The sequence below is a fragment of the Argentina silus genome (genome assembly GCF_951799395.1).
Source record: "Argentina silus genome assembly, chromosome: 12".
Taxonomy (NCBI): Eukaryota; Metazoa; Chordata; class Actinopteri; order Argentiniformes; family Argentinidae; genus Argentina; species Argentina silus.
The window spans coordinates 16695717-16723548 of record NC_139666.1 but is presented as its reverse complement, the minus strand read 5'-3'; the positions used below and the strand labels follow the sequence as shown (position 1 = coordinate 16723548).

Below are 27832 nucleotides of genomic sequence, written 5' to 3'. Positions count from 1 at the left end.
CCTCAGGACGTTGCTTCACATTCACACCATTTGACCCTGACCTTTCCTTTCTTCTGTCATTACACGTACCGTCAGACTGCACACAATCAATGTCTGTCACCTTCTGCGGGATCACAAGACATTAGGTCCCCCCTGTCCTCCTCTGGCGGGCGGGCCTGTCACCCTGTATTTGGGCCAGGAGGCCTTCTGCTGGTCATACTGGCACATCCTTCCTCATTATCTCCCCCACCAATCCCACTGACTAACTGACTGACTGACTGACTGACTGACTGACTGACTGACTGACTGACTGACTGACACAGGCACAGGAACAAAGAGATATGAAATCTATACTTCATGCATTTTGCATGTGGTGGCAATTAGATGTTTTTTTTATAGGAAAGTAGGATGTCTGTATTTTTTGTTTTTTACTGATGGGTTTTAATTACCAAATAATTAAATCAACAAACTGGATTTTCTTTTTATGTTAACCAACAATTACCAATATTTGAGAGATAGCAGAGTGTGGATGTCATGTAATATTTCAAACATAAATAATAATGAGGCATTCACATGTCTACTGCATATCAGTTCATGTGTGTGTCTACTTTCTGTGTCACTGCTCTTTGGCCCTTACCCTCTTGCCTGTGTTTAATACTGTATTGACTTTCTGTCTGCTGAACCATAATGTAGTCCTCCTGCAGGTACAACCTCCTCTGTTGTCTGTCCCAGATGGATGCCCAGCTGTGGTGAGGTGAGGTGAGAGGGCATGGCATCGGTGACGGGCAGGCAGAGGGCTCCCGCTCTGGAGCGCTTGGAGTCAGTCATGAGCCAGTTCTCTGGGAGTCTGGACGGCTACGATCTACCTGACGACAACGAGGAACTGGATCTCTGCTGCCAGGGCGACCACTGTGATGGCAAGCCACCGGGTCAGTGTTCTCTCAGCTTGCCTCCAGAACCCCAGCCTCATCTTAGAATGACATAAAAGCCTATTCCGGTAGTCCTCAATACTATAGCTTTTCTTACCTTCATGTTATCCATTATTTAAAGCAAGCAGGAATAGAATATATAGAGAGCATTCCCTCACACATTTAGATGGAAAGGTTTAGGTGGAAAGTAATTTTGGACAGGGGTCAGCAGAAATCTTCAGGGTGGCTTGTAGTGCCAACTGGAAACCTCTTGTTTATTTTTTCAGAGAGCGGAACCATCAATTTTCAGGCTATATACAACTTCAAGTCATTCAAGTCATTGGACTGTGTGGTGTTTCTGGAGGACGTCCCTATCTTTGTTCGAGTGACAGAGGTGGAGCACTTTACGTCTACTACAAAGGTGAGCAAAATATTCTATACATGTCATATGGAATATGAACAAACTATATCTTATCATACCTGGAATCTCACTACATTTTCATAATCTTATACTTAAAAACACATTATTTGCTATCATTTTCCTCATCATATCCTTTCCATCATGTGGTATGGATGCAACAATTGTGAAAAATATTGCAAATGCAATTTAAGGCCCTTTAATCATTTTCATTTTGACGAGTAAGCTTTCCCTCTCTGATCTCTGAGTGAACTATTTCTTAATGTTATGATCTCCAAAAAACCTCCTTTTGAATAGTGACAGTATTGTTTGCCTCCGCCTATTTCATCTCCCCCAAAGTGCTTGTAAGGCAGTATTGACGAGTTGGAGCTGAACTTGTGTCTTTTGAAACGCCACCTCAAAGGTGCTGAACCCCAACCTCTACACGATTGAGCTGAGCCACGGGGACTTCACGTGGAAAATCAAACGGCGTTTCAAACACTTCCAAGCCCTTCATCAGGAGCTGCTCAAGTTCAAGGCTCTTCTAAAGATCCCACTGCCAACCCGGATGTAAGCCCTTCTAATTTATTTACCTTTCAGAATACAATTCAGGGTTACACATTGATGCACGCACGCACGCACACACGCACGCACGCACTCAGGCGGGCAGGCGGGCAGGCAGACAGGCAGGTAGGTAGGAAAGCACGCACATAGACACGCGCGCACGCACACACATACACACACACACACACACACACACACACACACACACACACACACACACACACACACACACACACACACTCTCACACACACACACACACACACACTCACACACACACACACACACACACACACACACACACACACACACACACACACACACACACACGCACACGACTCTGAGCCAAATACTGTACAAGTTCTGGCCCATTGCTTTTCTATATTTCTGAGTGTTAATTTCTCAGTTGAGGGTTCCCAATTTACTCCATCTCTTTTCTGATTCCCATTTACTGCTGTTCACCAGCATAGAAACATACAGCATGTTGCATTCTTAATAAACAAGGCTTATGGTAGATGTCAACATATTTTTCATGGATGTCTATTTAAGGTTATTGTCATGAAAAAAACATCTCTTTCAAGAGAGACCTGTCTCAAACAAACATCAGGATTCACCGTTTTGTTAAACAAGTAGCCTTCAATGTTTCACATTAAAAACACACAAATGAAGAACATCCATAACTTCATATTTAAAGTATTGTGTCCTTGTTCTTCTGCAGCCATTCTGTCAAGAGGAGGTCGTTTAAGCAATTCCAGGGAGGACACATCCCCACGTTACCCCGGAGACCAGATGCCCTGGTCAAAGAGGAGCAGCTCAGTAACAGAAAAGTTAGAGAACCTCCATTTGACATGAGTACTGTGTTACACCCTGTCTCTGTTACCCAGAGCAAACTCACTGGTTCCACTTTATATCAAGTACTATTATGGTAATTACATTGGCAGGTTCAGTGCCACTATAGATTGGAAATATCGTATTATTATGTAAAATGTAATAATAGATCTTACAATTACTGTTATATACCTGCAGAGGGAGAGATTTAGCTTAACACAATGACAGACCCAGTATGTAACATTCAAGCTTTCTATAAGCTTCCTAATAGCTTAATTTACGAAAGCGGTTTTGGTTCTGAAAAAGCGCTTTCTAAAATGGAGTGTCCGACCCAACATGATGTTACTGCCAGGGGTGTTCTAGGGGAGTGGACTAGATTTTTGCCTTTCTGTCTCTGGTAGCTGTCTCTTCGAATCGTGAGTGCATGCAGAAACACAACAGCTAACACACATGCAGAAACACAACTGTAAGTCCATTTCAGAGGGGTTTTATTATTATTAGGGAGGATGTTGTTGTTTGGAACTTCAAACTTAATTTCGCTGTGCTGGCAGATTTCCAACAAACGTATGCCCTGCTCCTTTAATTCTAGTTTATTTGCAAACCCTAATGTGTCTGTTATATCAATGTGTAATCACACAAGGTATCATAGTTCACAGTAAGTGCCCACTAAAATAGACTGTGCAGGACACACCACTCCTGTTTTGGCCTACAGAAGACTCCACTACTTCACTCTGTGTGTCTGATAGATGCAGTTGGAGGACTATCTCAGAAACGTCCTAAAGAGGACCATGTACAGGAGCCATCCTGCTACGGTGAGCTATTCCCAGTAAATGTCTTGTATTCTAAAGAAGTGGAATAGGAATGAAATAAGTCACAATGATTGGAGGTGAATATGCTCTTACACATCTACCTCCTAATTAGTCCTGAGAGCTAACTGTAATTCTAACCCTGTCAGGGCTCTGTACCTTTGTAAGAGTAGTGGCACTTCAATGAGGTGTGTGATGGAGAAAGGGTTGCATTAATGAGATGATGCACAGCAGGCAGGAGCAAGAAAACTATGATTTAAAGAACCAAGATGGCTGCTAATGTCCATTACCTACGATATAAAAGTGATGAGGGTAGCACATTATGATGGTGATATACAAATTTGTTGTTCCAATCTTACTCTCTATGAATATGAGCAAGCAACCCAAGTCTAGGACAGTCAGAGGATTGATGGAGCCATCAAAGGCCCCAGAAGTAAGACATTTTGTGGAACTTTACTGTTTAGAGAGTGCAAAGACACTGTTGGTTTACTATTCATCTTGAAAAGCAGACTCATTAGATAGCGTGTTCAGCATATTTGAATGCGTGTGTGTGTGTGTGCGTGTGTGTGTGTGTGTGTGTGTGTGTGTGTGTGTGTGTGTGTGTGTGTGTGTGTGTCCAGGCAGACTGGTACAGTAGAAACGGTTTCATTAACTACTCTGGTTTGGGTTTCAGCTTGAGTTCTTGGAAGTGAGTCAGATCTCCTTCATCCATGACCTGGGACCAAAAGGAATGTAAGCCATGTGAACCTTGTGTTTTAGCTTACACTTTAATAACACTCAACAGACACATTTTTACTCTTATGGTATTGCAGGTCATTAATTAACTGTGTTCACAGCATAATGTTATGGGACAATGTAAGTCTTGTGGACTCGAGTGTTCTACTATGGCAGTTTGAAAGTTGCTTGATTGTCCATTTGTGATGATAACTTTTATCATGACATCATCAGTCATGCTGTTGGGGTATTGTGTGTGTTCAAAGTGAAGGCCTGATCTTGAAGAAGTCTGGAGGAAACACATTCCCTGTGTGTTACTGGTGTGGCTCCAACAGTGTCTGTTACAGATGGTCCAGGAGGTGAGGGGGGGGGGGGGGGCTGGAGTTACACACAGACTTTTAGAATGCCATATTGTAGGAATCAGTGGAGGCTGGTGGAGGTAGACATTGGAGGATTGGCTCATTGTAATGCATGGAATGGAATGAGGAATGGCATCAAACACATGTGTTTGACACCATTGCTCAATCCATTCCATGCTTTACAATGAGACCGTCCTACGATTTCTGCCTTCACCAGCCTCCCCTGGTAGGAATAATGCTCTGGACCTAACTAAGATTTTCACCATTGTCTCTCTACCCGATGTTGCGGCTTTCCAATGTGATCCTGTGTCAAATCTTCACGACATACAGTCATGCAACTCTGAATTTAATGCAAATCTCCCATCGATATCAATGCATGAATCATGTGAAAACGTTGCATGCGCCTTACTTTTCCCCAATTTTCTAGCAATTCCTCAATCTGAACACATCCCCATACACCCCATACCCCAACTCACCGCAGTGAGACTCCTGAATTGCATGTCTCTGGCACGTGTGTGTGTGTGTGTGTGTGTGTGTGTGTGTGTGTTTGTGCATGTGTGCGTGTGTGCGTGCGTGCGTGCGTGCGTGCGTGTGTGTGTTTCAGATGGCTGGTGGTGAAGGACTCCTTTGTTCTCTACATGAGGCCGGAGGACGGCCAGGTGGGGACGGTGATCCTATACGATAAGGGCTTCCACATCAAGATCGGCACCCAGGAGACCGGCATCCGCCATGGCGTCACCATGGAGAACCTCTGCAGGCAGGTCAAAATAGACGCCTCTGTTCTCATCACATTTCAGTTGGACTTTGATGTCCTACCCACCCACTTCTAAATGCCGACTGTACTTGTCATTGAGATTATTTGCACGTTCCTCTGTCACTGCTACTGTACATGTGTGCCAAATTCCATGCGAGATGCCTCAGGCAATCAAGCTGTATCGAACTGACTTGATGTTTTGATGGCAATGAAACATGCTGTAAGCTGATACAGTCTTATTGATGATCCACCGATGGAGATGTGTTTGGCTTCATCTCACAAGTGCAGTGAGGTGGCTGTTCCTGTATTCTCTGCTTCAGGGCGCTCACCATCAAGTGCTCCACGTACAGACAGGCTCGCTGGTGGGGTCACTCCATCGTCGAGTTTGCTCAGAAGTACGGGAAAGACTTTCTGAGGGAGAACCGCCATGGCTCCTTCGCCCCGGTCAGAGAAAACACTACAACACAGTGGTAGGGAACAATGGAGGTTCAGGGCCAGAATCCTGACCTGAGAAACACGATGATAACATAGCAGTTCAATCATAGGATCTGCAGTCAAACCTGCTGCTAGATTGATGTTGTCTGGTGCTTACAGGTTCGTCAACGCTGCAAGCTACTTTGATGCCATTGCAGATGCGCTGGAAGCAGCCAAAGAGGAGATATTCATCACCGCCTGGTGGTATGGAACAGTGCTACAGTTTTGAGGTGTTGACGTTTAAAACCACACTGTGGGAAATAACACTAGTGACCTTTCTGTGAAGTCACTGATATTCTGCTTCTCAGGTTGAGTCCAGAGATCTTCCTAAAAAGGCCTGTGGTTGATGGGAACACCTGGAGGTTGGATTGTGTCCTGAAGCGCAAAGCGGTGAGTGTCGAATAAAAATCATATTCTAGATAGTACATTTTCTATACAGCATGTTTGTTCTAGAATGATTGAGATAATGTGCAATACCCCAACATAAATAGTAATTAATGTACAGTATGTGTGCGTGTGTGTGTGTGTGTGTGTGTGTGTGTGTGTGCGTGTGTGTGTACTCTATTGACTGTCTCCACCCTGATGTGTCTATCCCTGCAGGAGCAGGGGGTGAAGATCTGTGTTCTGCTCTATAAGGAGGTGGAGGTCATCCTGGGTCTGAACAGCGAGTACACCAAGAGAACCCTGATGGGCCTACACTCCAACATCAGGGTAAGTAAGGCACTTGAACCCTATTTTTCATTTTTACAGAGTCACTAGGGTTAATTTCTGTTAAAACTGAGGTCTAGGATATGCTAAGAGATTCACATAGACCCTTAGAGTTATGGGAAGGGCTTTAGTGGTCTTCTCACTACTACAGTTATGCAAACAGCAGCATCGCCATGCATTTGCAGATCAGACTGTACCCAACTTCCAAGACTATAAATCAATCGTGTCAAGCATTCCCAAATGTCCCTCTCCCCCCCCCATTCTCCTCTTACCCCCCTCCTCCTTCCCTACTGAAAGCAGTGGTCCAGAGAGAGAGAGACAGAGACAGAGACAGAGAACGCCTGTCTATCTAGATCAGCTTTACCCAATCCCTCCACAGGTGTCTGAGTCCTGCCTCCCAGAGTGACGGCCACATCACAACACATTTCAGCGCAGGCTGGCAGAGTGGTGGTGCCCTGGCTGCGCCAGGCCTGTGGGCACAGGGACGGACGCATACTTAGATCATGTGCTGGATGCCATGGATGGCTCTCTTAGGGCATGGGGGGGATCACTTTGTTTGGACTCGGACCCCCACCGGGTTCGTCTAGGGGGCGAGGCCAGGTTTTTTAGTTTTTTTTTCTTGGGGGGGGGGGGGGGGGGGGGGGGGCGTGAGGGCCAGGGGGAGTTGGGATAGGAAGGAGGGGGGTAGATCTGGCAGTGGTGGGGTTATTTCTACAGCAGTATGGTCCCTGCTGCTGTCTTCTTCCCGATGTTGCTCACGAAAGCGTTCCGCCACAAACCCTCTCATCGCCATGGCACCCCAGGCCCTGGCATGATTGACAAGCTGTCACATTATCTTATGACAGCGCTGGCGGAGAGCGTGCAGAGGACTGATACTGAGAAGTGGCTAGGGAGACACGCACGCACGCACGCACACACACACACACACACACACACACACACACACACACACACACACACACACACACTCCCCCTGAGGAGCTCCAACACACACCAGCTGGGTAGTAGAGGTATTCCTGGGCACTTGTGTTGTGTGTGTTGCTTTGTGTGATCCTCCAAACACTCTGGATGATGATACGCAGAGGGACACAGATGTTTCTCACATTATATGTATCCCGCTCCAGAGACTTGCTATTTCAGGCAGCGGGATGTATAGAACAGCTGAACAGTTTATCTGTCTGACTTCCACTCAAATACTATAATATTCTCTTGTTTTCTCAGTGGGTTTGATACCAGGTATTCTCTAGGTAACTTGAGAGACTCCAGGCGTTTTATTTATTTATTTATCATTTAGGCAGTCCTTTCCCAAAGGGACTCACTGTCAGAGCATAGGGAGGTATCATGTGGTTCATACAGTAGTACATGGGGGTTAACCAGCTGAGAGGAACAGACCGGGGGGGGCAGTTGGCCTGTCTGCAAATACAGTTACATGTTAAGTCTGCATGTCTTCAGTTGAGACTCTGTACCGATGAGTTTTTCTCTGACCCAGGTGCATAATGATGAATAAAGTGGATTTACCTTCTGTGGTTCTCTCTTCCTCCGTCTGTCAGGTGATTCGCCACCCTGATCATGTGCCCTCCACTGCGCTGCTGTGGGCTCACCATGAGAAGACGGTGGTGATCGATCAATCCCTGGCCTTCCTGGGAGGCATCGACCTGGCCTACGGCCGCTGGGATGACTCCCAGCACAGACTCACTGACGTGGGCAGTGTGAGGAGGACCCCCCAGCCCAGCCCGGCTCTCTCCCCCAACTCCACCAGGCTGAGTGTGACTGAACAGGTACAGTTTTGAACTTGGCTGCAACTCTTGACCATATTAGCCGACTGAGCTCAGCAAGTTTTCAATGAACTATAACACAATTTAACATTCACAAGTCCATGGTGTCATGATCATGAAATAGGTGCCATAATAGAGTCATGCCAACTTCAACAGACTGATAGGTAGATTGATTGTACTGTACATTTGGTCACATGACTCCAGGTGGCGGCGTCTACCAGGAAGTACTGTGACAAAGATCTTGGGGAACACTTGTTCACCTCCTGGAGTGAGTCCATACACTATAAATACAATGCAAACCCATGAGTCTGTCTCATGTTAGTGCTGGCTGTATGTCCCCTGTGCTCTAAGTGAAGTAGACAGCAGTACATCCATTGTAAATGTGACCCATGGAGAGCCATAGCCAGCAGTGGGCCACAATGTTTGTCCACACGGGCGCGACCCTGTCTGTGGCAGGGGCATCGCTGGCATGCCGATAACAGCTGGGTGTGGATGATGTGTGTCAGACCATGCCACACGTCAAAACCTAGACACGCACCTGACAGCTGTCTGGTAGCACAGAGCCGCCATCCCACGTGTGACAGGAGTGTGTGTATGTCCAGGCTTTATGTTGGTTGGTTTTGTTCTATACATTTCTTTACTCTTTTGTTACTAGGTTAGAGTTGGAGTTTCAGTGGCATAAACTAAAGCAACCTTGAATATGAATTCATAAAGTACACTTAAGTTATCCTATGGTCCACTATGGGTATACTGCATACGTGACATCTTTGTCAACCATTTTAGTTTTTATTTTAGGTGGGGTTTTTTTATTCTTTGTTCGCCTAAACATAAGAAAATGTTCCTCTAAGCACAGCAGCAAGATTCAGATTCAAATTTAGATTAATTTTGTTCAGGGCCAATGCAAAATTACACTTAGAGAGCATCTGCGGCCCGCTTTAGCCCCCCCCCCCCGCCAACCCCCCTTCTTCCCCTCATGCCCCCTTTCTCTTCCCTCTCTTTCCTCCCCTTTAACCCCCTCTTTCATCCCACTCTCCTCTCTCTGTCCTCTGCAGGCCTGCATTAAACATAAAGACCCTGCATGGATGAGTGAGTCAACAAATTACCACAGCCAATAAATGGGGAAATGATCTGGCCTTATAATCCGCCACCTCTCTCTCTCTCTCCCCCTCTCTCCCTCCCTCCCTCCCTCCCCGTTGTCCATCACTGTCTTCCATTAGGCCATTAGATATGTCCCAGGCTTTTAAATAAACATGATCTTCCTCTCATGAAGGGGCTCCTTATTGCATTTACTTAGAGCCTTTCTCCTCATGCTTGGCTGGTCCTATCCATCAACTGCGGGGCCTCCCCGGCCGTCTACAGTCTTGGCTAATACACATGAAGCTGTTACAGCTGTTGGTCTAACCTTTGCAAGTGTCTCCTAAGGAGCACAGTGATATTTGCACTTAATAACATTATGCCCACCAGGAGAATACGGCGCTGACATTTGCCATTTGTCAAGTTGAGGTCGGCAGTGATGTTTTATCAGCCATTAAGTCTCAGCCCTCATTCAACTCCTACTGTACCAGAGACACTGCACTACGCTGTCACTGCACGACGCTGTCACTGCACTACGCTGTCACTGCACTACGCTGTCACTGCACTACACTGTCACTGCACTCCGCTGTCTCCTGATGTACTGTCATATCAGTGATTCTAAATGGTGTGATTGTCATGTTTAGGATTATGTACAGTACCAGTCAAAAGTTTGGACACACCTTCTCATTCAATGGTTTTTCTTATTTTTTTTTCTTATTTTCTACATTGTAGATTAATATTAAAGACATCAAAACTATTAAGGAACACATATGGAATTATGTAGTAAACAAAAAAGTGTTAAACAAACCAGAATATGTTTTATATTTTAGATTCTTCAAAGTAGCCTCCTTTTGCTTTGATGGCAGCTTTGCACACTCTTGGCAAGGTGTGTCCAAACCTTTGACTGGTACTGTACGTATATAGAGTACATACACTATGGACTGTAATGTAGATGCCTGTAACAGTTTGCATGGTCAGTGTCGAACGCTTTCAGTGACCGCTTTGGCTGTCTGTCTCTACAGCGATCAGCCACTATTGCAGAAGAGGAAGAGGAGGATCAGGAGAGGAAGTACAGTGAGGTGGGGGACATCCTGGCTGACCTGCAGAGGAGACAGAGGAGGAGTGGATCGGAGGACGAGAGAGAGAGAGATGGCAGCCTCACCCCCCCTATAGTCATGGACCAAGGGGAGGCCTATGGAAGTTTGACCCTCCCCAATGCACAACACCCTGGGGATGCTAACAGCAACGTGTCCCTCCCCAGCATAGAGAAGCAGAGGGGCTGTTACAGAAGCCATGTCCCTCCCATGGTAGCAGAACAAGAGGAGGCCCATGGAAGAGATGCCCTGCCCAGCATAAACCTCCAGGGAGAGGTCTATGATGCTTTAGCCCTCCTCAACTCTGACTCAGAGGGAGGAGCAGAGTCAAGTAAGACAGACACACACACACACACACACACACACACACACACACACACACACACACACACACACACACACAGTCTGTACTGTCTACATATCTCTACATCTCTTTGTACCTTATAACACAGAGAACTGCAGTAGCAGAGCCAGCCTTAGCTCCAGGATGCTCCCTCAGAGAGACTGGCGCAACCAGAGTCTGTCCCTCCGCTCCAGTGAGTCAGGCTCTCTGGGTCTGCACTACTCCCTGCCCCTGCCTTACGGTGAGTCAAGTTAGGTGTGTGGTGTCAATTGAATATTACTAAAGCCAAGTCATCTCCCAGCCACCCATCCACACAAAATCTAAATCACTTTGTGTGTGTGTGTGTGTGTGTGTGTGTATGTGTGTGTGTGTGTGTATGTGTGTGTTGCAGAGACGGGCTCCATGAGGAGTCACATCAGCAATAATGAGCTGTGTGGAGAGGCTCGTTTCTGGCACGGCAAAGACTACTGCAACTTTATCCTCAAGGACTGGGTCAAGCTCGACAAGCCATTTGACGGTATTGTACCTGTATGCAATACGTTTGTCATGTTTTTGTTAGCTGAGAGAAAGGGAAAATAAGTATCCACACATTTCTTGAGGTTGTACTCAGTAGTATGAGTGACTAAAATATTTAGTATTATCAAAACAGGGGATGGATACATTTGTATTTGTATTTTGTCTTTTTACTTGGTGACCAGCATCTTTTCAAAGTTAGATGCAGTAATGCATGTTCAACCTTGGTGTGCTTTAGTCTGGAATGCTGTCTGGCACTCCTAACTAAAGCTGCTGCGATGTTGACAAAAAGAATGTTTTCAAACCCCGTCCACACACTACACTAAGTGCTTCAGTAGTACTGTGCCTAGCCAAGCGGAGAGTAACATGGAACATCACACAATGCATGAAGGACAATACAATGATTCTCATTTTTGATTTATTTTGTTTTTATGGTTTTTTGTTTTCTGTGTGTGTGTGTGTGTGTGTGTGAGAGAGAGAGAGAGAGAGAGAGAGAGAGACTGACTGACTGACTCACTGACTGAGGAAAAGCAAAAGGTCACATTTACAAAACAAACTGTATGCCAACTGCATTCTCTTTCATATCATCAATCACAGTCTTCAAATGAAGACTAGACAACAGAAAAGAAACAGAAGAAGCAAAATCAAAATCGAAGTTGTCTGTTTGCATCTGAGTTCTCTCAAACTATCCCATTCTGCAGCCAGTGGGGGTTGCTGTCAGTTCTCTGTACAACTCTATACCTCTCCGTCTCCATCCCTGCAAGAACTCCATCTCTGCCTCTGTGTTCTTATAGAGCTGTGGGTCTGGGCCTCGCATGGTAATGACTAGGTAGGGCACAGCAGGAGGAGGGGACAGATGACAGATACATACATTAAAATCCTGTGCCATTTCCAGACGAAGGGGGGGGGGAAATGTGGGCAGGCATGGAATGACTGAGATTAAAGGCAATGTTTGATCTCCTCAGCAGAATGAAAGGGCCTTGTTTGGATGCTTATTTGGAGTTGAAGGGAGTTTCTCTTTTGTCTGAATGCACAATGTTCCCCCAAACAATGAAGTGTCTGCATAGCACACTTCTCCAACTTCCGTCCTTGACCTTTGGAGTATGTGTGTGTGTGTGTGTGTGTGTGTGTGTGTGTGTGTGTGTGTGTGTGTGTGTGTGTGTGTGTGGTGTAGTTTTGTTTTTCTCTATTTATTTATTTGTTTGTTTGTTTGTGTTGCAGACTTTATTGACAGGTACAAAACTCCCAGAATGCCATGGCATGATATTGGGGTGATGGTCCAGGGAAAGGCAGCCAGGGATGTAGCCAGGCATTTCATTCAGAGATGGAATTTTACAAAAGTAAGGAACAAATATATTCTATACTATTTGTTTCTGTTTGTGGATTTAGATGCATGTCTGAAGTCATCTCAATATAACACACCACATTTCTTCACCATTATTTCTTGTCTACTCAACCGTTACAGTATTCCTAATGTAGTTTCCAAAGGTATAATTACAGCATAATGCATGTATAACATCTAACCCTAACCCCATCTACATTTTGCACCATTACACAAAAACACATTTTTTACGCCTGCACGATTGCACAATTGCACAATTGCATATAAAGGTACAGCTGAGAAACATGAGACGATGAACTAAATATACCCTGCTGAGTGCTGTAGTCAGAGACGTGTGCTATCAGAGTGACCTCTAAAGCTGCTGATTAGTTCTTTCCCCCCCCTCACACTTCTCCAGTCCTTCTCAAGAGTGATATTTATTACCTTGAGCTTAGCACCCCCTGCAGTTAGGCTTTGTGCCCTGCTCTCAATACCCGCACCACTCTCACAAACGACCCCTCTCCCACCACCCCTTTTACTGCAATTAGAGCCCTTTCTACTTTGATTGTGGCGTAATTGAATTGGTTGGAGCCTGTATGATTTCTTTTAGAATATGCCACTCATATTCCAGGCTTGGCACCAGATCAGAGGAGACTGTAATTTTCTGAGTAATTAAAGAAGGGAAAAGCCAGGTGTGGACCGGAGGAACAGGGAAACCAGAGCCAGATGAATGGGACTGATTAGGTGTTTAGTGAAAATGACAATTTCTGGCTCAAAGACAAAGTGCAATCTCATTGGGTGTTCAGTAGTCAATAGGGTGGCAATTGACTACTGTTGATTAGGGAACAGGGCCTGGAAGTCATTTTGACATATTCATTGGTTTCACAAAGAAACTGCAAGTCTCAAAGTGAGAAGAATTCAATAAGTTATATGAATATGAAGCCATGTGTCACAGCCATAGACCTGTACTCACTATTGTCATTGTTCACTATTGCTTGTTTACTAAAGTCAGTTATGCATCATAAGTAGTGCTCAATAATCATCTAGCTAAAAAAGACCGCTTGTATAGACAGGCTGCGTATTTTAATATATAATAATACTATATGCAGTATATATATATCAGTATATATGATCCAGGCAGAAATTGAACCCCCCAACCTAAGCGGTGTTAGCGCCATGCTCTACCAACTGAGCCACAGAGGACCACCATGAACCACCATGAATCCAAATGGTTGAGTTGTTTAACTTATAATATGGAACGCAGAGTGAGCTGAGTCAACTCCAAATCCAATAGATACAGACGTCAGCTCAACATCAACTTCTTAGTTAGGACTCCACATTGAGGCATATCCAATTTAGTTTTGAACCTTGGTGAAAACCAGATGAAAATGGTGACAGGACCTTTGAACTTGTTTGTGCCCATAAACACAACAACTACTGTAGTCATTCCAAACAGACAGCTAGTAAACTGTTCCACCATTCTCTATATCTTTACGTGCAGTAATAGACCTATAATTGACCTACAGCGGTCTAGGCGTCCCCGAGGTAAACAAACATCAGATAAATACAGTTTGAAAATGGATCATTTTGTCTTTGGTGAAACCGCAGCTGTGATTCTGCAGCAAGGTCACATAGTAGCCCAACTGATGCTCTCGGACATGTGCCAACAGACAAGGTGGAAAATGAGACTGTTTCTCTCTTCATTTAGACTGAATGGATTTTAATCAACACATTATGGCAGTTGTTAATTGCTTTAGCCACCTGCTGCTAAAATAATTTGCTACTTTTTATTGTAGTAGTAACCATCTGTTTAAAAACACAGGGACAGGATTAGGGCTGGTCCTGCGGAGAATGTTGACATGAGATACAGGCGGCTAATTTGCACCGCCGGCACCTTATTTATGAGGCCACGGATGTGTGGAGGGAGAAGACCAGATTAAATCAATGTTTGAAAATGAGTGCAGATCGGGGACATTTTGTTATAATGGAAATGTACGTTTTTTTGTGGAGAAGAGGAAAAAAGCTACATTTCAACCATTCTCATAAAAAAGCCACAAACAATCTCTCTTAATATTATAGCAAGACGATCTCCTGGGATACAGTGGTCTACATGACAAATGTGTCACTATTTCTTTCAAACAGAATCAAGGAGATCGGAGGCAGTTAGTTGGCCCTGAAGAACAATAACAATCTTATGAGAACACCTCTCATCTAACCTCTGTCTTTATCCCTTGATTTGGTCGGAGCCACAGACAGGGAGCAGACTGAATAGTGTCTGGTGTAGATAATGGGGATGAAGAGGACAGTTTGTGGAGGAGTTTACCCTAGCCACCTCACATTCACTGTAATCAGTCCCACTGTTACATTAGACAGTGAAGGCCAGTGACTTGTGCTCTCCCCTCACTTGTCCTCTGTCTCAGTGGAGGTAGATGTAGCCTGCTGAGGCCAAAGGGAACTGTGACATCACAGTGCTATTCCTATCGGCAATTAGTAGACTTCTCTGGGTGTGATTGTCAGAGTCAACCCCGACGCTCTGATGGCTGGTGTTAATCAAGTCTCTTTTTTGTCTTTGTGTGTGTGTGTGTGTGTGTGTGTGTGTGTGTGTGTGTGTGTGTGTGTGTGTGTGTGTATGTGTTTCTGTCATGTGTGTCTGTCGTGTGTGTGTCTGTCATGTGTGTGTGTGTGTGTGTGAGTGTGAGTGTGTGTGTGTGTGTGTGTGTGTGTGTGTGAGTGTGTGTGTGTGTGTGTGTGTGTGTGTGTGTGTGTGTGTGTGTGTGTGTGTGTGTGTGTGTGTGATTGATTCTGTGTAGTTGGTGAAAAAGCGTTCAGGGGCGATGTGTTACCCCTGCTTGATGCCCAAGTCCCTGTCCGCCCCTATGGATCTACCACCGCTCCAGGGGAAATACACACAGGCCAACGTACAGGTAAAACAATAATGAGAGAGAGAGAGAGAGAGAACATTTGACAAAAATAAAAGAACGTACTAAGTGTTTTTTGCTCACGTTGCAGGTTTTGAGATCAATAGGCCAGTGGTCCATTGGATCTAAAGTCCATGAGGAATCCATCCACTTGGCTTATATCTCAGCCATCCAGAACAGCAAACACTTCATCTACATCGAGGTGAGAAACAGTTTTTTATAAAAAAAAAATGTTATATCATGATTCATAGTCAGTGTGATGTCCTCAGATCATTATCAGTCCTTATCTCAATCACTTGAGTCATAATCCAGCACGGGGTCTTTCTTCTCTTTGTTTAAACTCTCTCCTCTCATAGAACCAGTTTTTCATCAGCTGTGCAGACAGAACCGTCCACAACAGCATCGGGGATGCACTTACAGAGAGAATCCTACGAGCATACAGGTGTGTGTGTGTGTGTGTGTGTGTGTGTGTGTCTATCTCTGTCTGTCTGTCTATCTATCTGTCTGTCTGCGTGTGACTTTACAATGCCGTGTGTGTACTATACAGTATGTGTGTGTGTGTGTGTGTGTGTGTGTGTGTGTGTGTGTGTGTGTGTGTGTGTGTGTGTGTGTGTGTGTGTGTGTGTGTGTGTGTGTGTGTGTGTGTGTTGCGTTGGCAGGGAGAAGAGGCGGTTTCGGGTGTACATCGTGATGCCTCTGCTGCCAGGCTTTGAAGGCGACATCTCCTCAGGAGGGGGCCAAGCCATCAAAGCCATCATGTACTTTAATTATAGGTAATCTCTACCCACAATCCCACAATCCTTCTGCTCTCACACACTCTGTCCCTAATTACCAAATTGCCTCAATTAAGGCCTAAATAAGCAGTGGACACACGTGAGGGAGACATGGGCAAATTACAATGGCGAGGGTAAAAACAACAGCCCCACTAGCACCGCGCTGCAGCGCAGAGATTAAAGGACAGAAAGCTCTATGTCTCCCAAGCAAGGCGGACATGAGAGAAGAGAGAAAGAGAGCTTTGATGAGCTAGTTCTGAGCTAAGTGGGAACGAGGAGGGGACGGTTTGAAGGAAGAGAAGAGAAAGAAAAGAGAAATTAAAGGCGGTTGATTGGTGAGAGAGAGAGAGAGAGAGAGAGAGAGAGAGAGAGAGAGAGAGAGAGAGAGAGACAGAGAGAGAGAGAAAGAGAGACAAGAAGAGTGATGTCACACTATTTCCCTACAGGACCATGTGTAGGGGAGAGCACGCCATCATCGAGAGACTGAAATGTGTGAGTAAGTAGACATCCCACAGGCAGCCAATTCCCTGCACTCTCTCTGCCCCCTCACACTCATTATCTACTCAGCCCCCATGCACACTATGTCAACTGTGAAACTTACTGGGCCTTTGTACAGACAAGTGAAGACCCTATCCCTTTTAATGGGCTAATTCTGTGACTAACGAGGGCCCTTGTTAAGGGATAATACACCCAGTGCAGCCAGCAGTACTAATGGGAGTACATTAGTCAATTAGCTGAAATCTAACCCAAGGTGCTGCCATGTGGCTTAACTTGTGAAGGATACTACGTGTGTGTGCGTGTGCGTGTGTGTGTGTGTGTGTGTGTGTGTGTGTGTGTGTGTGTGTGTGCATGCATTTTTGTTTGTGTGTGTGTGTGTGTGTGTGTGTGTGTGTGTGTGTGTGTGTGTACCTTCACAGTGGCAGACTGCTGGATTAACTACATCTCAATCTGTGGGCTGAGGACTCACGCTGATCTGGATGGCACGCTGGTGACTGAGCTCATCTACGTCCACAGCAAACTACTCATCGTGGATGATCGCACTGTCATCATTGGTCAGTACCACAACCTAACATTACGTCCAATAACAAGACACGACAGGGCAGGAAAGGACAAGGCAGGACAGTAGAACAAAAAAATAAAATCTCAACGTACTGGCCAGGGTAAATAATTGGTGCAACATCAGCTTTACGTGCAGTAAATCCTGCGCAGTTAAACAGTAGTAGTACACCATCTGTCCAGGAGATGGCAGTGTCCTCCAGGGTACAGCACAGGAAACGTCCCTCTAGCATTCAGCGTGTGTACTGTATTATGTGTGCAGATGGTTGCTGAACACCATTAAACAACATCTGTCCACTCAATTACCTCCCTAGTTACTCAACTCCTATCTCATTTTCCTCATACGAATTGGATTATTAAATTCCACATGCATGGCAAGAGATGAGGTCTAAGTTCTGTGCCCACACCATGTGATAAGCCTAGGGCTGTTTTTCAGTTAACTGTTTTGATTGAATCAGGTTAACACTAATGACCCTACAGTAGATATGTAAAAGAGAGTCCATCTCTACCTCTATGGCTGCTCAAATGACCCTGTTCATGTCATGGAAGGTGTCAACATGGAGGAGGATTGTTGTTGACTGTATCTATTGCTATTTCTACATCTATGATATACTGGATGTGTATATCCACTATTTATACAGATATACATATATGTCTACTGTAGGCTCAGCCAACATCAACGACAGGAGCATGCTGGGAAAGCGTGACAGTGAAATGGCGGTGGTAGTAGAGGACTCGGAGCTGGTAACCGCGGTGATGGATGGAGAGACATATGAGGCTGGGAGATTCGCCCTGTCACTCAGAGAGGAGTGCTTCAGGTAGGACATGGCTGGTAAAGGGCTTGATTTGGGTTTTGGGACCTACTTTGTAGTCATGTTTGTGGAATTGTTCCACTCACCTGTCTCACCTGAGCTGCTTTTGTTCAGGCTGGTCTTGGGGTTGCTAGGTGAACCCAGCGTGGACGTCAGTGATCCAATCAGCGATCATTTCTACAAGGATGTGTGGATGGTGACGGCAGCCAGGAACGCCAGTGTGTACGACAGGGTGAGCAAACCAGTGACAATGCTAAAGATGTGTGTGTGTGTGTTGTATTGTACAAATGTAGTGTGGCGATCAGGTGTGTGTTTCTGTGCGTGTGGAGGGTATAGTATTTGTATACTGTGTGAGTGTATACTTACTGTACTGTGGGTGTGTGTGTGTGTGTGTGTGTGTGTGTGTGTGTGTGTGTGTGTGTGTGTGTGTTTTCCTATCCAGGTGTTCAGGTGTGTGCCCACTGATGCGGTGCTAAGTTACAAGATCCTGAGGGAGTACATGTGCCGCCCCTGTCTAGCCCACGACGATCCATTATTGGCCAACGAAGAGCTGCGCAAGGTCCGTGGCTTCCTGGTTCAGTTCCCCTTCTACTTCCTGTCCGAGGAGAATCTCTTCCCCTCCATCAACTCGAAAGAGGGCATGATGCCCATTGAGCTCTGGACATAGCCTTATGGGAAATGGAGTTTTGAACCAGGGGTATTCAAGTCCAGGCTTTGCAGTCTGCGGGTTTGATTGACCAGAGAATCCATTCACCTGAAGTGTCAGGTCTGAATCAGATCCTGTTTAGAGGGGAAGGACTCCCAGACCCAGGACCCCTGGTTTTAAGACCTTTGTTTTGTACTATAATGTGATAATTCATTCATGTATGATCTCTCTGAACATTGGGGATGTCTATGCTTTCAAAATCAGCTTGCACAGTGAATTTTACATTTCATTGTGCGTCATGACTACAAAGCCTCATTCATGCTGTATTATGTAATATATCATACTTTGTAAAATCATAGAAAATAGTTCATGACTAACAGATTCTATAGTGAAGTGAGCCACAGTACACTATGTGAACTACCTCTCTTTGTTTAGATTGTTAGATGATGGACACTGTGCTCTAAATATTAAGCTTACCTGTAGATCAAGAAATAAATGTTTTATATGTACCTATATGTCTGTGTATCATTTGAATCATTATATCAGTCATTTTATATGAAGATCTCGTTTTTGTTTTCTCTACAATCATTTGCAATACAAAGGAATATTACCACAAAATATTCAAAACAAACAACAATGTGTCTCTTCATAGATGCCCATACTTTAGGCCTTTATTAGAATTGGTTGAATACTGTACATATAAATCAAATGGATTTATATAATTTACAAAATATATAATATATGTTATATGTATCCCCATACAATTAACATAGATAGGTGCATTTAATCGTAGGTACATTCACAGTCAATAACCTATTTTCTGCACCCAACCTGTTCTTGTATTAACTTCGCGTGTTCTACTGCAGAACAAACAACCTGGATTCACATTCAAAGCATAAAGTGGTAGTTATGAACAGTAGGTTTACAGTGAATAATCAACACTGGTGACTGAGCGACATTGGCACAATTAACATGACAAAGATAGAAGGGGAACAATAAAACTAAAACACTAGAGATATAGAGATATAGAGATATTAAAGATATAGCTGCTTTATTTCACACAATAAAGCAGCTATACAAAACAATATACAATCGTGCTTAAGAATCTTTGCATTGTATTGTATATTGTAAAATCTGTACCTCTTAGGACAACATAACAGAACAAGAGAACAAGAGAATATATAGCAGCTGTGTTGTAGTTGATAGACTCATTTAGTAACTCCTCACGGATGTCACAGCCAAAAGACAAGTGTTGTTAACCAAAGTGACAGCTGTAGCTGTATTGTCAGGATTCCACAAAAAAACTGCTCCATGAACACTATCAAAATATCCTGCATAGAAAGATCATCACAATAGAAATATAAGTACAGGGGTCACTGGGAATCCAAATGTTCCACAGATACAGGTACTGTTTGTAAGATGGCGGCTGTTTGGAAAATGGCAGCTTCAAGCTTTCTCTCCTACTTCTCTCTCCTACCACGTCCAGTTACTAAATGTCTGCCCATTCTTGCTCAACAAGACAAAAACCTACAGTAGCAAATCAAAGATAAAATGAGAGAGGTGCTGTATTGGACAAAGCAGAATCAATGATACCGTAGGTGAACTAACTAACAGTCACAACTCAGGGTGTTCCTAACTAGCTTTTTCAGAGTGTCTGGGAAGGTCCACTGATCTCATTCTTTGGGATCTCCTCTAGATTCCAAACAATTCCTAACTAAGGTCTTCCAGGGATCTCAGCAGTCAAAAGTTTCTTCTTCTCCTTCACTACTTTCCTTCAGCACTGACATGATAGAAGTAGATAGACAAAGCAAATCCCTCAAACCCTTTTTTCACTTATCCTGTGTGTTTGAGATCAGTGAAACTGAAGAAGAAGAGTCAGGGAGAGGAAGCTACTTTACACCTTTTGGAAAGCAACCCAGTTCTGGTCCAATACATGAGGCGTGGGAATTTTGGCACAGTCCTTTTAAAGGTCGATGAGGTCATCGCCACTCTCGTCACTCTCCACGGTCAGCTGACGGGTCCACCATTTCTTGACCTCTGACCCTGAGGAGGCTTCGTCGCTGACAGGGTTCATCTTACACACCATGGACTTGACACTGGTACGACCTGAGAAGACAGACACAATGGGTTAGACAACTCCTAGAGGTCAAGGGTCATTGTGGATTGGCCCTCTAGAACGGTGTTAGTTCTTCAGTGCTGGTGCTGGGGACACACAGGGCACACAGGCTTTGGTTCCTGCCCAGTTCTAACACACCAGGTAGCAGTACTGACCTGCAGGCAGACGCCACTGTCCCAGCTTCCTCTGAGGGCGGTCTGAGGAGTCCTGTCTGTAGCCCCCTCGGTCTGACAGGGTGGGGCTCAGCAGCTGCTGCAGACCACTCAACTGGGGGAGGAAAAGGTTTTACAATGGACAATCTTACAATAAAGAGCATTTCTAGGCTGTTAGCTGGCAAAAGGGCAAACATACTGTACTCTACTGATTGTGTGTGTGTGTGTGTGTGTGTGTGTGTGTGTGTGTGTGTGTATGCATGAGTTGACCTCTGGCTGTGAGGGGTTGTTTGTGTTGGCGTCATCGCTGGGCAGGGTGGTCTCGATGCTGGGGGGATTGAGGAAACGACTGAGCTCCTGCTGTTGACTCTCTCTCAGGCTGTGGATGATGCTGCAAGACTGCTGCTGTTTCTACACACACAGACACGAGGACAGACATAGACATGAATGTGTGTGTTTGTGTGTATGTGTGTGTACTGTATCTCTGTGTGTGTGTGTGTGTGTGTGTGTGTGTGTGTGTGTGTCGCAGGTCTTACAGCGCGGATGCGTTTGAGGCACTTCTTGAGCCACATGCGTATTGTCTGCTTGGCCACCTCCTCCTCTATGGTGTACTCTAGCTGCTCTCTGGCCAACAGCTCCTCCAGCTGCAGAGACTTCCTGATGTCCACCGAGCGATAGGACAGCATACTGGAGGAACACACGGGGGGGGGGGGGGGTTACCAGAATGCTTTAGAGGGGCGAAATGGTACTAATGAGTCAAATAAATGCATACTGGGGAAAGAGGATAATCGTTGTTTGTCTGTCTGTGTGTGTGTGTGTGTGTGTGTGTGTGTGTGTGTGTGTGTGTGTGGGTGTGTGTGTCCCATTGTCACCTGAGCACGTCGTGGAAGGTGACGTCCCCTCCATTGTGCAGTCTCTCCATCTCGTAGCACATGTGTTTGAACAGCAGTTTGTCTTTGTCCAGGTCCACCTCCAGCCTGCCTCTCAGCAGACGGAGCAGGAACTTGACCCTCGACGTGGGGATCACACCCTGAGACCACACAGGGGGAACCAGGGGGAACCATCAAGGGTTTGGCAAAGCCCCTTTAAACTGTTTGAACCCAAGTAGCTTGGACCCAGGCAGCTGTGGCCATCAAGGAATCACACCTCTATAAACACTGTTTGACAGTCTTGTGATCAACACTTTGGTTGAACCTTGAAAACACGTTTGGAATACACAACAATCGGCAATCTGAGGGGAGTTTCCTCTTCAATTATCACCTGTCAAAACTGGGCGTGAGAGACTGTGAAAGTAAGTGAGATCGGTTCATTCACAGGTCAGTGTTCAGAGGAAACACAAATAATTGTACACCCAAAGCTATATCCTGATGATAATAACCGCCTCACTCTCTCCTTTCTCCCCTCCCCTTCTCTCACTTCTCCCCTTCCCTTCCCTTCCCACCCCTCCTCTCCCCACCCCTCCTCCCCCCTCTCACCTCTCCTAACAGCCTCACTCTCATCTTTCTCCCTTCCCCTTCCGTCCTCTCTCTCCCCTTCCCTCCCATTCCCTCCTCTCTCATTTCTCCCCTCCCCTCCCCTTCCCTTCCCTTCCCTCCCCTCCTCTCCTCTCCCCTCTCACCTCACGTTTGTCGTCCACCATGTTCCAGATGATCTGGAAGTGGCGCAGGTCGTTGTAGCTCAGCAGCTGGTCCTCCTCAGTGGAGTAGAACAGAGAGAAGTTCTCCACGATGATGGCTACCAGACACAGGGGGAAACAAGACTATTCATATGAAAATCTCTTTCATTTTAAAAGCTCTTTCTTCTCTCAAAGCACTCACCACCGCCATTATTTCAATAGCACTGATGTTGTTTTGTGATCCTGCAATGAGTGCCCTGGGTCAGATATCCAGTCAATCATATGAAGACTTGATACTTTGAAGTGTTTTCCGAATGGGTTTCCTCGTTTGTATTATGTAAGGCGAAAATTGGTGAGTCCACTCCCCTAAGGTAATTTCCCTGGCAATAACAACATGTTTGTATGCAAACCAAGTGTAGGGTAGGACACTCCATTTAAAAACGCACTTTTTTATAACCAAAACCGTAACTGAAATATTTCTTTCAAGGGATTGCTGATGCCCTGATTGCTACCAATTTAACATAGTCATTAAGCTTTTAGAAAGCTTGAATATGGTACCTTTAACTGAACGGAACACATGAATGGTTTGTGGTCCTCTAGATGGACAGTTCTGTATCTCTTCAGCGTGCTCAACAGTGCAGCCATCTACACTAAAAGCACACAGGCCATAAAACCAGGATAATATACATTGAGAAGAAGAGAGATGGCGCTGGCTCGCTTCCAAAACAAGACATTAACATTCTGTGTGTGTGCTTCCTCTCTGTCTCTCTCTCTCTCTCTCTTTCTCTCTCTCTCTCTTTTTCTCTTTATCTCTCTCCCTCTCTTTGTGTGTGTGAGGGAGTGAAGTGGCCCCCGACATTGGCGGGAGATAATCATTTCTGCATGGAGGAGTTTGATCACCATGTAGGTGATGAGCAGCAATAACTGTGAAAGGGGAAAGGATGACGAGGCTTATTGTGCTTTATGAGCTAGTTGTGCACACGTGCTGTACAGCAGGAAATGAAATATAGGCTTGGCTGATCAAACAGGATATTGTCCTACGTTTGAGTGGCTCGCTCTCCATCACACACACACACACACACACACACAAAACACACACACACACAAAACACACACACACACACACACACACACACCACACACACACACACACACACACACACACACACACACACACACACACACACACACACACACACACACACACACACACACACTTACCCACGAGAAGGTTGAGCATAATGTAAGCGATGATGACATAGAAGGAGCAGAAGTAGATAAGCGCTCCGGCGTAGTTACCACAGTCCGTCTCCCAGTAGCGATGTTTATCTGGAGTACAGAACGGAGGCTGCACCTGAGGAGGGGAAAGCCCCCAACACGCTCCAGTCAACACATGGGGCTCCACATGAAATAGAAAACCGTACCCTCGGAGAGCGATAAACACACACACAGATGGAAAAACAACAAATTGAAAAATAGCAAAGACTCTCCTGAGTAAAACGAAAAACATTGTTTGTGTGGAATTGAACACACTCTAATGCAACACAGAATGTTCCCCTTATCTTTCAAAACACTACTTTATCGAGTCCTTGGGGTGAAATAGATACAGTATGTTTCTTTTTTATTTTGTGAATAGGCCTGCTGTGGCATAGCAGATACAAATAGAACATAGTTCAAGACAGGATACTCTGCTCTACTGAATATACTGGAGATGTCAGCTGTAGGTAATCTATAGCAATAGAGTCATGCTAATCTAATCTAATGCATGTGTGTGATCTTCTGTGGTTATCATCTTGTGGCTATAGAGACACTGCTGTGAACAGGTCTGTGTGTTCACCTGTATGTACTCTAGTACCTGAGAGAAGAATCGCTAAGAGAAGAACTCTTACCATGCAGTCATGCATGATCTTATTCCAGTCCTCCCCTGTGACGATACGGAACAGAACGGTGATGGCCTTGCCCGCTGTGGAGAAGTTGGCGTGCCTGCCATAAGGACACACACACACACACACACACACACACACACACACACACACACACACACACACACACACACACACACACACACACACACACACACACACAGTACAAAATTAGAGTGTCCTCTTAAATCCTCTAAAAGAAGTTGATTGGATAATGGAACTGACAGTAAGAGATTGTGCCAGCTGACACACATCTACTCCTCATTAGACTCTACCTCATTACTACCTCACACCTACCAGAGGGGTTATAGAAGAGGCAGGGGCAGGGGGAGGAGGAGGGGGAGGAGGAGGAGGATGAAGAGGATGAGGAAGAGGTTAAAAAAAAAAAAGGTGAGTGGATTGATCGGGGGAGGAGAGCGGGAGGAGCGTGCTTCCCACCTGTTGATATTCTCGCCGTATTTGACAGTTCCAAACAGGACGACTCCGGCGAAAGCGTAGCAGAGGAGGAGGAGGAACATTCCCACGATGATGAAGAAGCTCTTATACATGCTGACCACCACAGTCAGCAACAGCATCTTCAGGGTCACCTACAAGCCCACATACATGTGGTCATCATACATGTGGTCATCATACATGTGGTCATCATACATGTGGTCATCATACATGTGGTCATCATACATGTGGTCATCAGGTTGAAGCACAATGTTACCGCCTCCTTCTCCACTCACACCAACATACACTGTGCCGCAGTGGAGGCTGGTGGAGGTCGAAATCGGAGGACGGGCTCATGGTAACGCATGGAATAGAATCAAACACGTGTGTGTGTTGACCTCAATGGGATTTGATAAAGATCAAATAAAGGAAATGAAAGTGTATCTGACTCACATGCTTCCCACAGATGGTGAAGAACCTGAAGACTATCACACACGTGCCCATCATGTATGTATATGCATTCTGCAGGGAAAAAAAGAGGAAAAGGTTTATCAGGCATTGGTCGGATTAGATTATGATCTAGTGTGGGGAAGGGGGGTCAGGGCAGTAGAGGCTGGTGGAGGTAGAAATCGGAGGACAGGCTCATTGTAATGCACGGAATGGAATGAGGAATCGTATCGAAAACGGGCTCATTGTAATGCATGGAATAGAATGGAATGAGGAATGAGGAATGAGGAATGAGGAATGGTATCAAACCACGGTCCTGCGATTTCTACCTCCACCAGTCTCCCCTGGGTCGGTCCCTCACCAGTAGAGCGAAGTGCAGGACGATCCAGATGACCCCCAGAACTGTCACCAGAAGGTCGTAACGGTTCCGTCGACTCTGCCAGTACCCCGCTGGAGACATGGCTATCAGCTTCATCGTCACCTGGGTGACAATACAACAACAACAACAACAACAACAACAACAACCATTAGACCAGTAATCAGTATGACAACTCTCAGATGATTTGGATGGATAGTCTTCCTTATATTTCTACTGCATAACTGTCACGGCCAGACTCTTACCTCAAGCACAAAGATAAAGGTGAATATGACTGACATGGTGGCCAGAGGAACTGTCACTGGATCATCCACGTCCCACTGTAAAACACACACACGCACGCACACACACACACACACACACACACACACACACACACACACACACACACACACCCACACACACACACACCCACACACATGCACGCACATACACGTGCACAGGCACAAGCACGCATGCACACACACACACGCCCACGCACACACCCACGCACGCACACACGCCCATGCACACGCACGCACACACACACACATGCACACACACACAAGCACATACACGCGCACAGGCACACACACGCACGCACGCATGCACACACACACACACACACACACACCCACGCCCAAGCAGACACACAAACACCCAGACACACGCACACGCATGCACACGCATGTACGTACACACACACACACACACACACACACACACACACGCACACACGCACATGAGCACATTTGCTGTATTAGGTAAAGTTGTACATAACTGATGAATAATGACAGCGCCTTACCTTGACGGAGAGCAGCACTGACTGGGCCAGGACCAGCACAGCAATGCCCCGCTTGAAGAAGGGATGCTGAGTGATGTCATACATCTTGGCCCTGAAGCCGCCGTTCTCTGTTCAGGAGAGAGGAGAGACCATCAACTACACAGACCAGACACACACACTCCAATCTACTGTACAGCGCCGGTCTCCATCCATTCATTTGTTCACTTCATCATTCTAAACATGAATAGGTACCGTAAGCACAGCGCAGGACACACACATTCTAAATACGCATCTATTTGCCTGAGCAACTTAAAAGAAATTAAATGAAAACACATGAAATTAAATGCTATCAAATAAAATGAAACGAAATGGAATGAAATCAAAGTTTATTGATCGCACAGGTTACAGCAGTAAACAGTACAATGAAACGCTTTTGACGAGCTCTCGACAGTGCAGTGAAACACAAGCATAGGAATAAAACACCAGAGTAATAACAATACAATACACAATATACAATCAATACAACTCAGCAGAGAGACAATAAAAAACAAGAAAAAAAAGAAACTTGGCAATCAGTTGGGTCTGTTAAGCCCAGTGATGAGAGAGGGACGGTCTGAAGAGAACACCTCAGACAGTTTTATTACATGTGTTTATTTGGACCATAAAGCCCTGATGGGTGGCCAGTATTTGTCCGTGTTTGAGTAACTGACTCCAAGGCTTTTCTCCCTACCTAAGGGTATTCTCTGTTTGTGATGAACAGCTTTATGGCCAGAGAGACTTATCAACTTTTACCGCAGGTGATAATATCACAGTTTATAGAGCTCATAAGTGTCCCTTCTTAGAAAAAAAAAAAAATCTCCTGAAATCTGAGAGCAGCATTGAAGAGATAAATCACTGTATAAATCTTCAAAAGAAATAAAGAAATATATACATCTTCAATAGAAATAGAAATCTTCAGTTATAGATGTTATATTGGTTCATATATATATCGATTCATACAGCCTTTGAAACACTACCACCAAATAACACTGTTGTAGATCATATGCTATTATGGTATGTCCTGCTCCTGTTCTATGAGGGGCCTGTTTGGGCTTCCTCCTAAAGAATTACTGCATCAGCAGTAGTAGTACCGTAGTAGCTTACCCTTGGAAATGCTTTAAAAGCAGATACGTATATCATCGCTTTCCTGCACCAG

General features: G+C 45.2%; 2 protein-coding genes across 2 annotated transcripts in view; one reads left to right on the top strand and one right to left on the bottom strand.

Annotated features, from left to right (window-relative positions):
• Positions 1-748: 748 nt before the first annotated feature.
• On the top strand, positions 749-18835 carry LOC310813557 (phospholipase D1; the record flags this gene model as incomplete). The annotated part of the gene is made up of 27 exons (XM_083682615.1): positions 749-908; positions 1175-1308; positions 1709-1854; positions 2565-2673; positions 3421-3486; positions 4154-4212; positions 4461-4553; positions 5158-5310; positions 5628-5777; positions 5902-5985; positions 6090-6171; positions 6382-6492; positions 8040-8267; positions 9830-9963; positions 10600-10763; positions 10885-11016; positions 11167-11292; positions 12510-12628; positions 15420-15533; positions 15619-15729; positions 15884-15969; positions 16187-16300; positions 16747-16796; positions 17218-17352; positions 18021-18174; positions 18283-18400; positions 18611-18835. The coding sequence occupies 27 exons, from the start codon at positions 749-751 to the stop codon at positions 18833-18835; spliced, it is 3357 nt and encodes a 1118-aa protein (XP_083538741.1).
• A 1942-nt stretch (positions 18836-20777) lies between these two features.
• nalcn (sodium leak channel, non-selective) overlaps positions 20778-27832 on the bottom strand; it is a gene marked incomplete at both ends in the record, with an annotated part of 69547 nt that continues 62492 nt past the window's right edge. Inside the window, 13 exons of the mRNA XM_083681465.1 lie at positions 20778-20920; positions 21086-21197; positions 21353-21493; positions 21619-21769; positions 21955-22112; positions 22701-22816; positions 23919-24051; positions 24587-24680; positions 25058-25206; positions 25505-25573; positions 25860-25979; positions 26120-26194; positions 26659-26765. Coding sequence (XP_083537591.1) covers positions 20778-20920; positions 21086-21197; positions 21353-21493; positions 21619-21769; positions 21955-22112; positions 22701-22816; positions 23919-24051; positions 24587-24680; positions 25058-25206; positions 25505-25573; positions 25860-25979; positions 26120-26194; positions 26659-26765 — 1568 coding nt within the window. The remainder of the gene's footprint in view (positions 20921-21085; positions 21198-21352; positions 21494-21618; positions 21770-21954; positions 22113-22700; positions 22817-23918; positions 24052-24586; positions 24681-25057; positions 25207-25504; positions 25574-25859; positions 25980-26119; positions 26195-26658; positions 26766-27832) is intronic.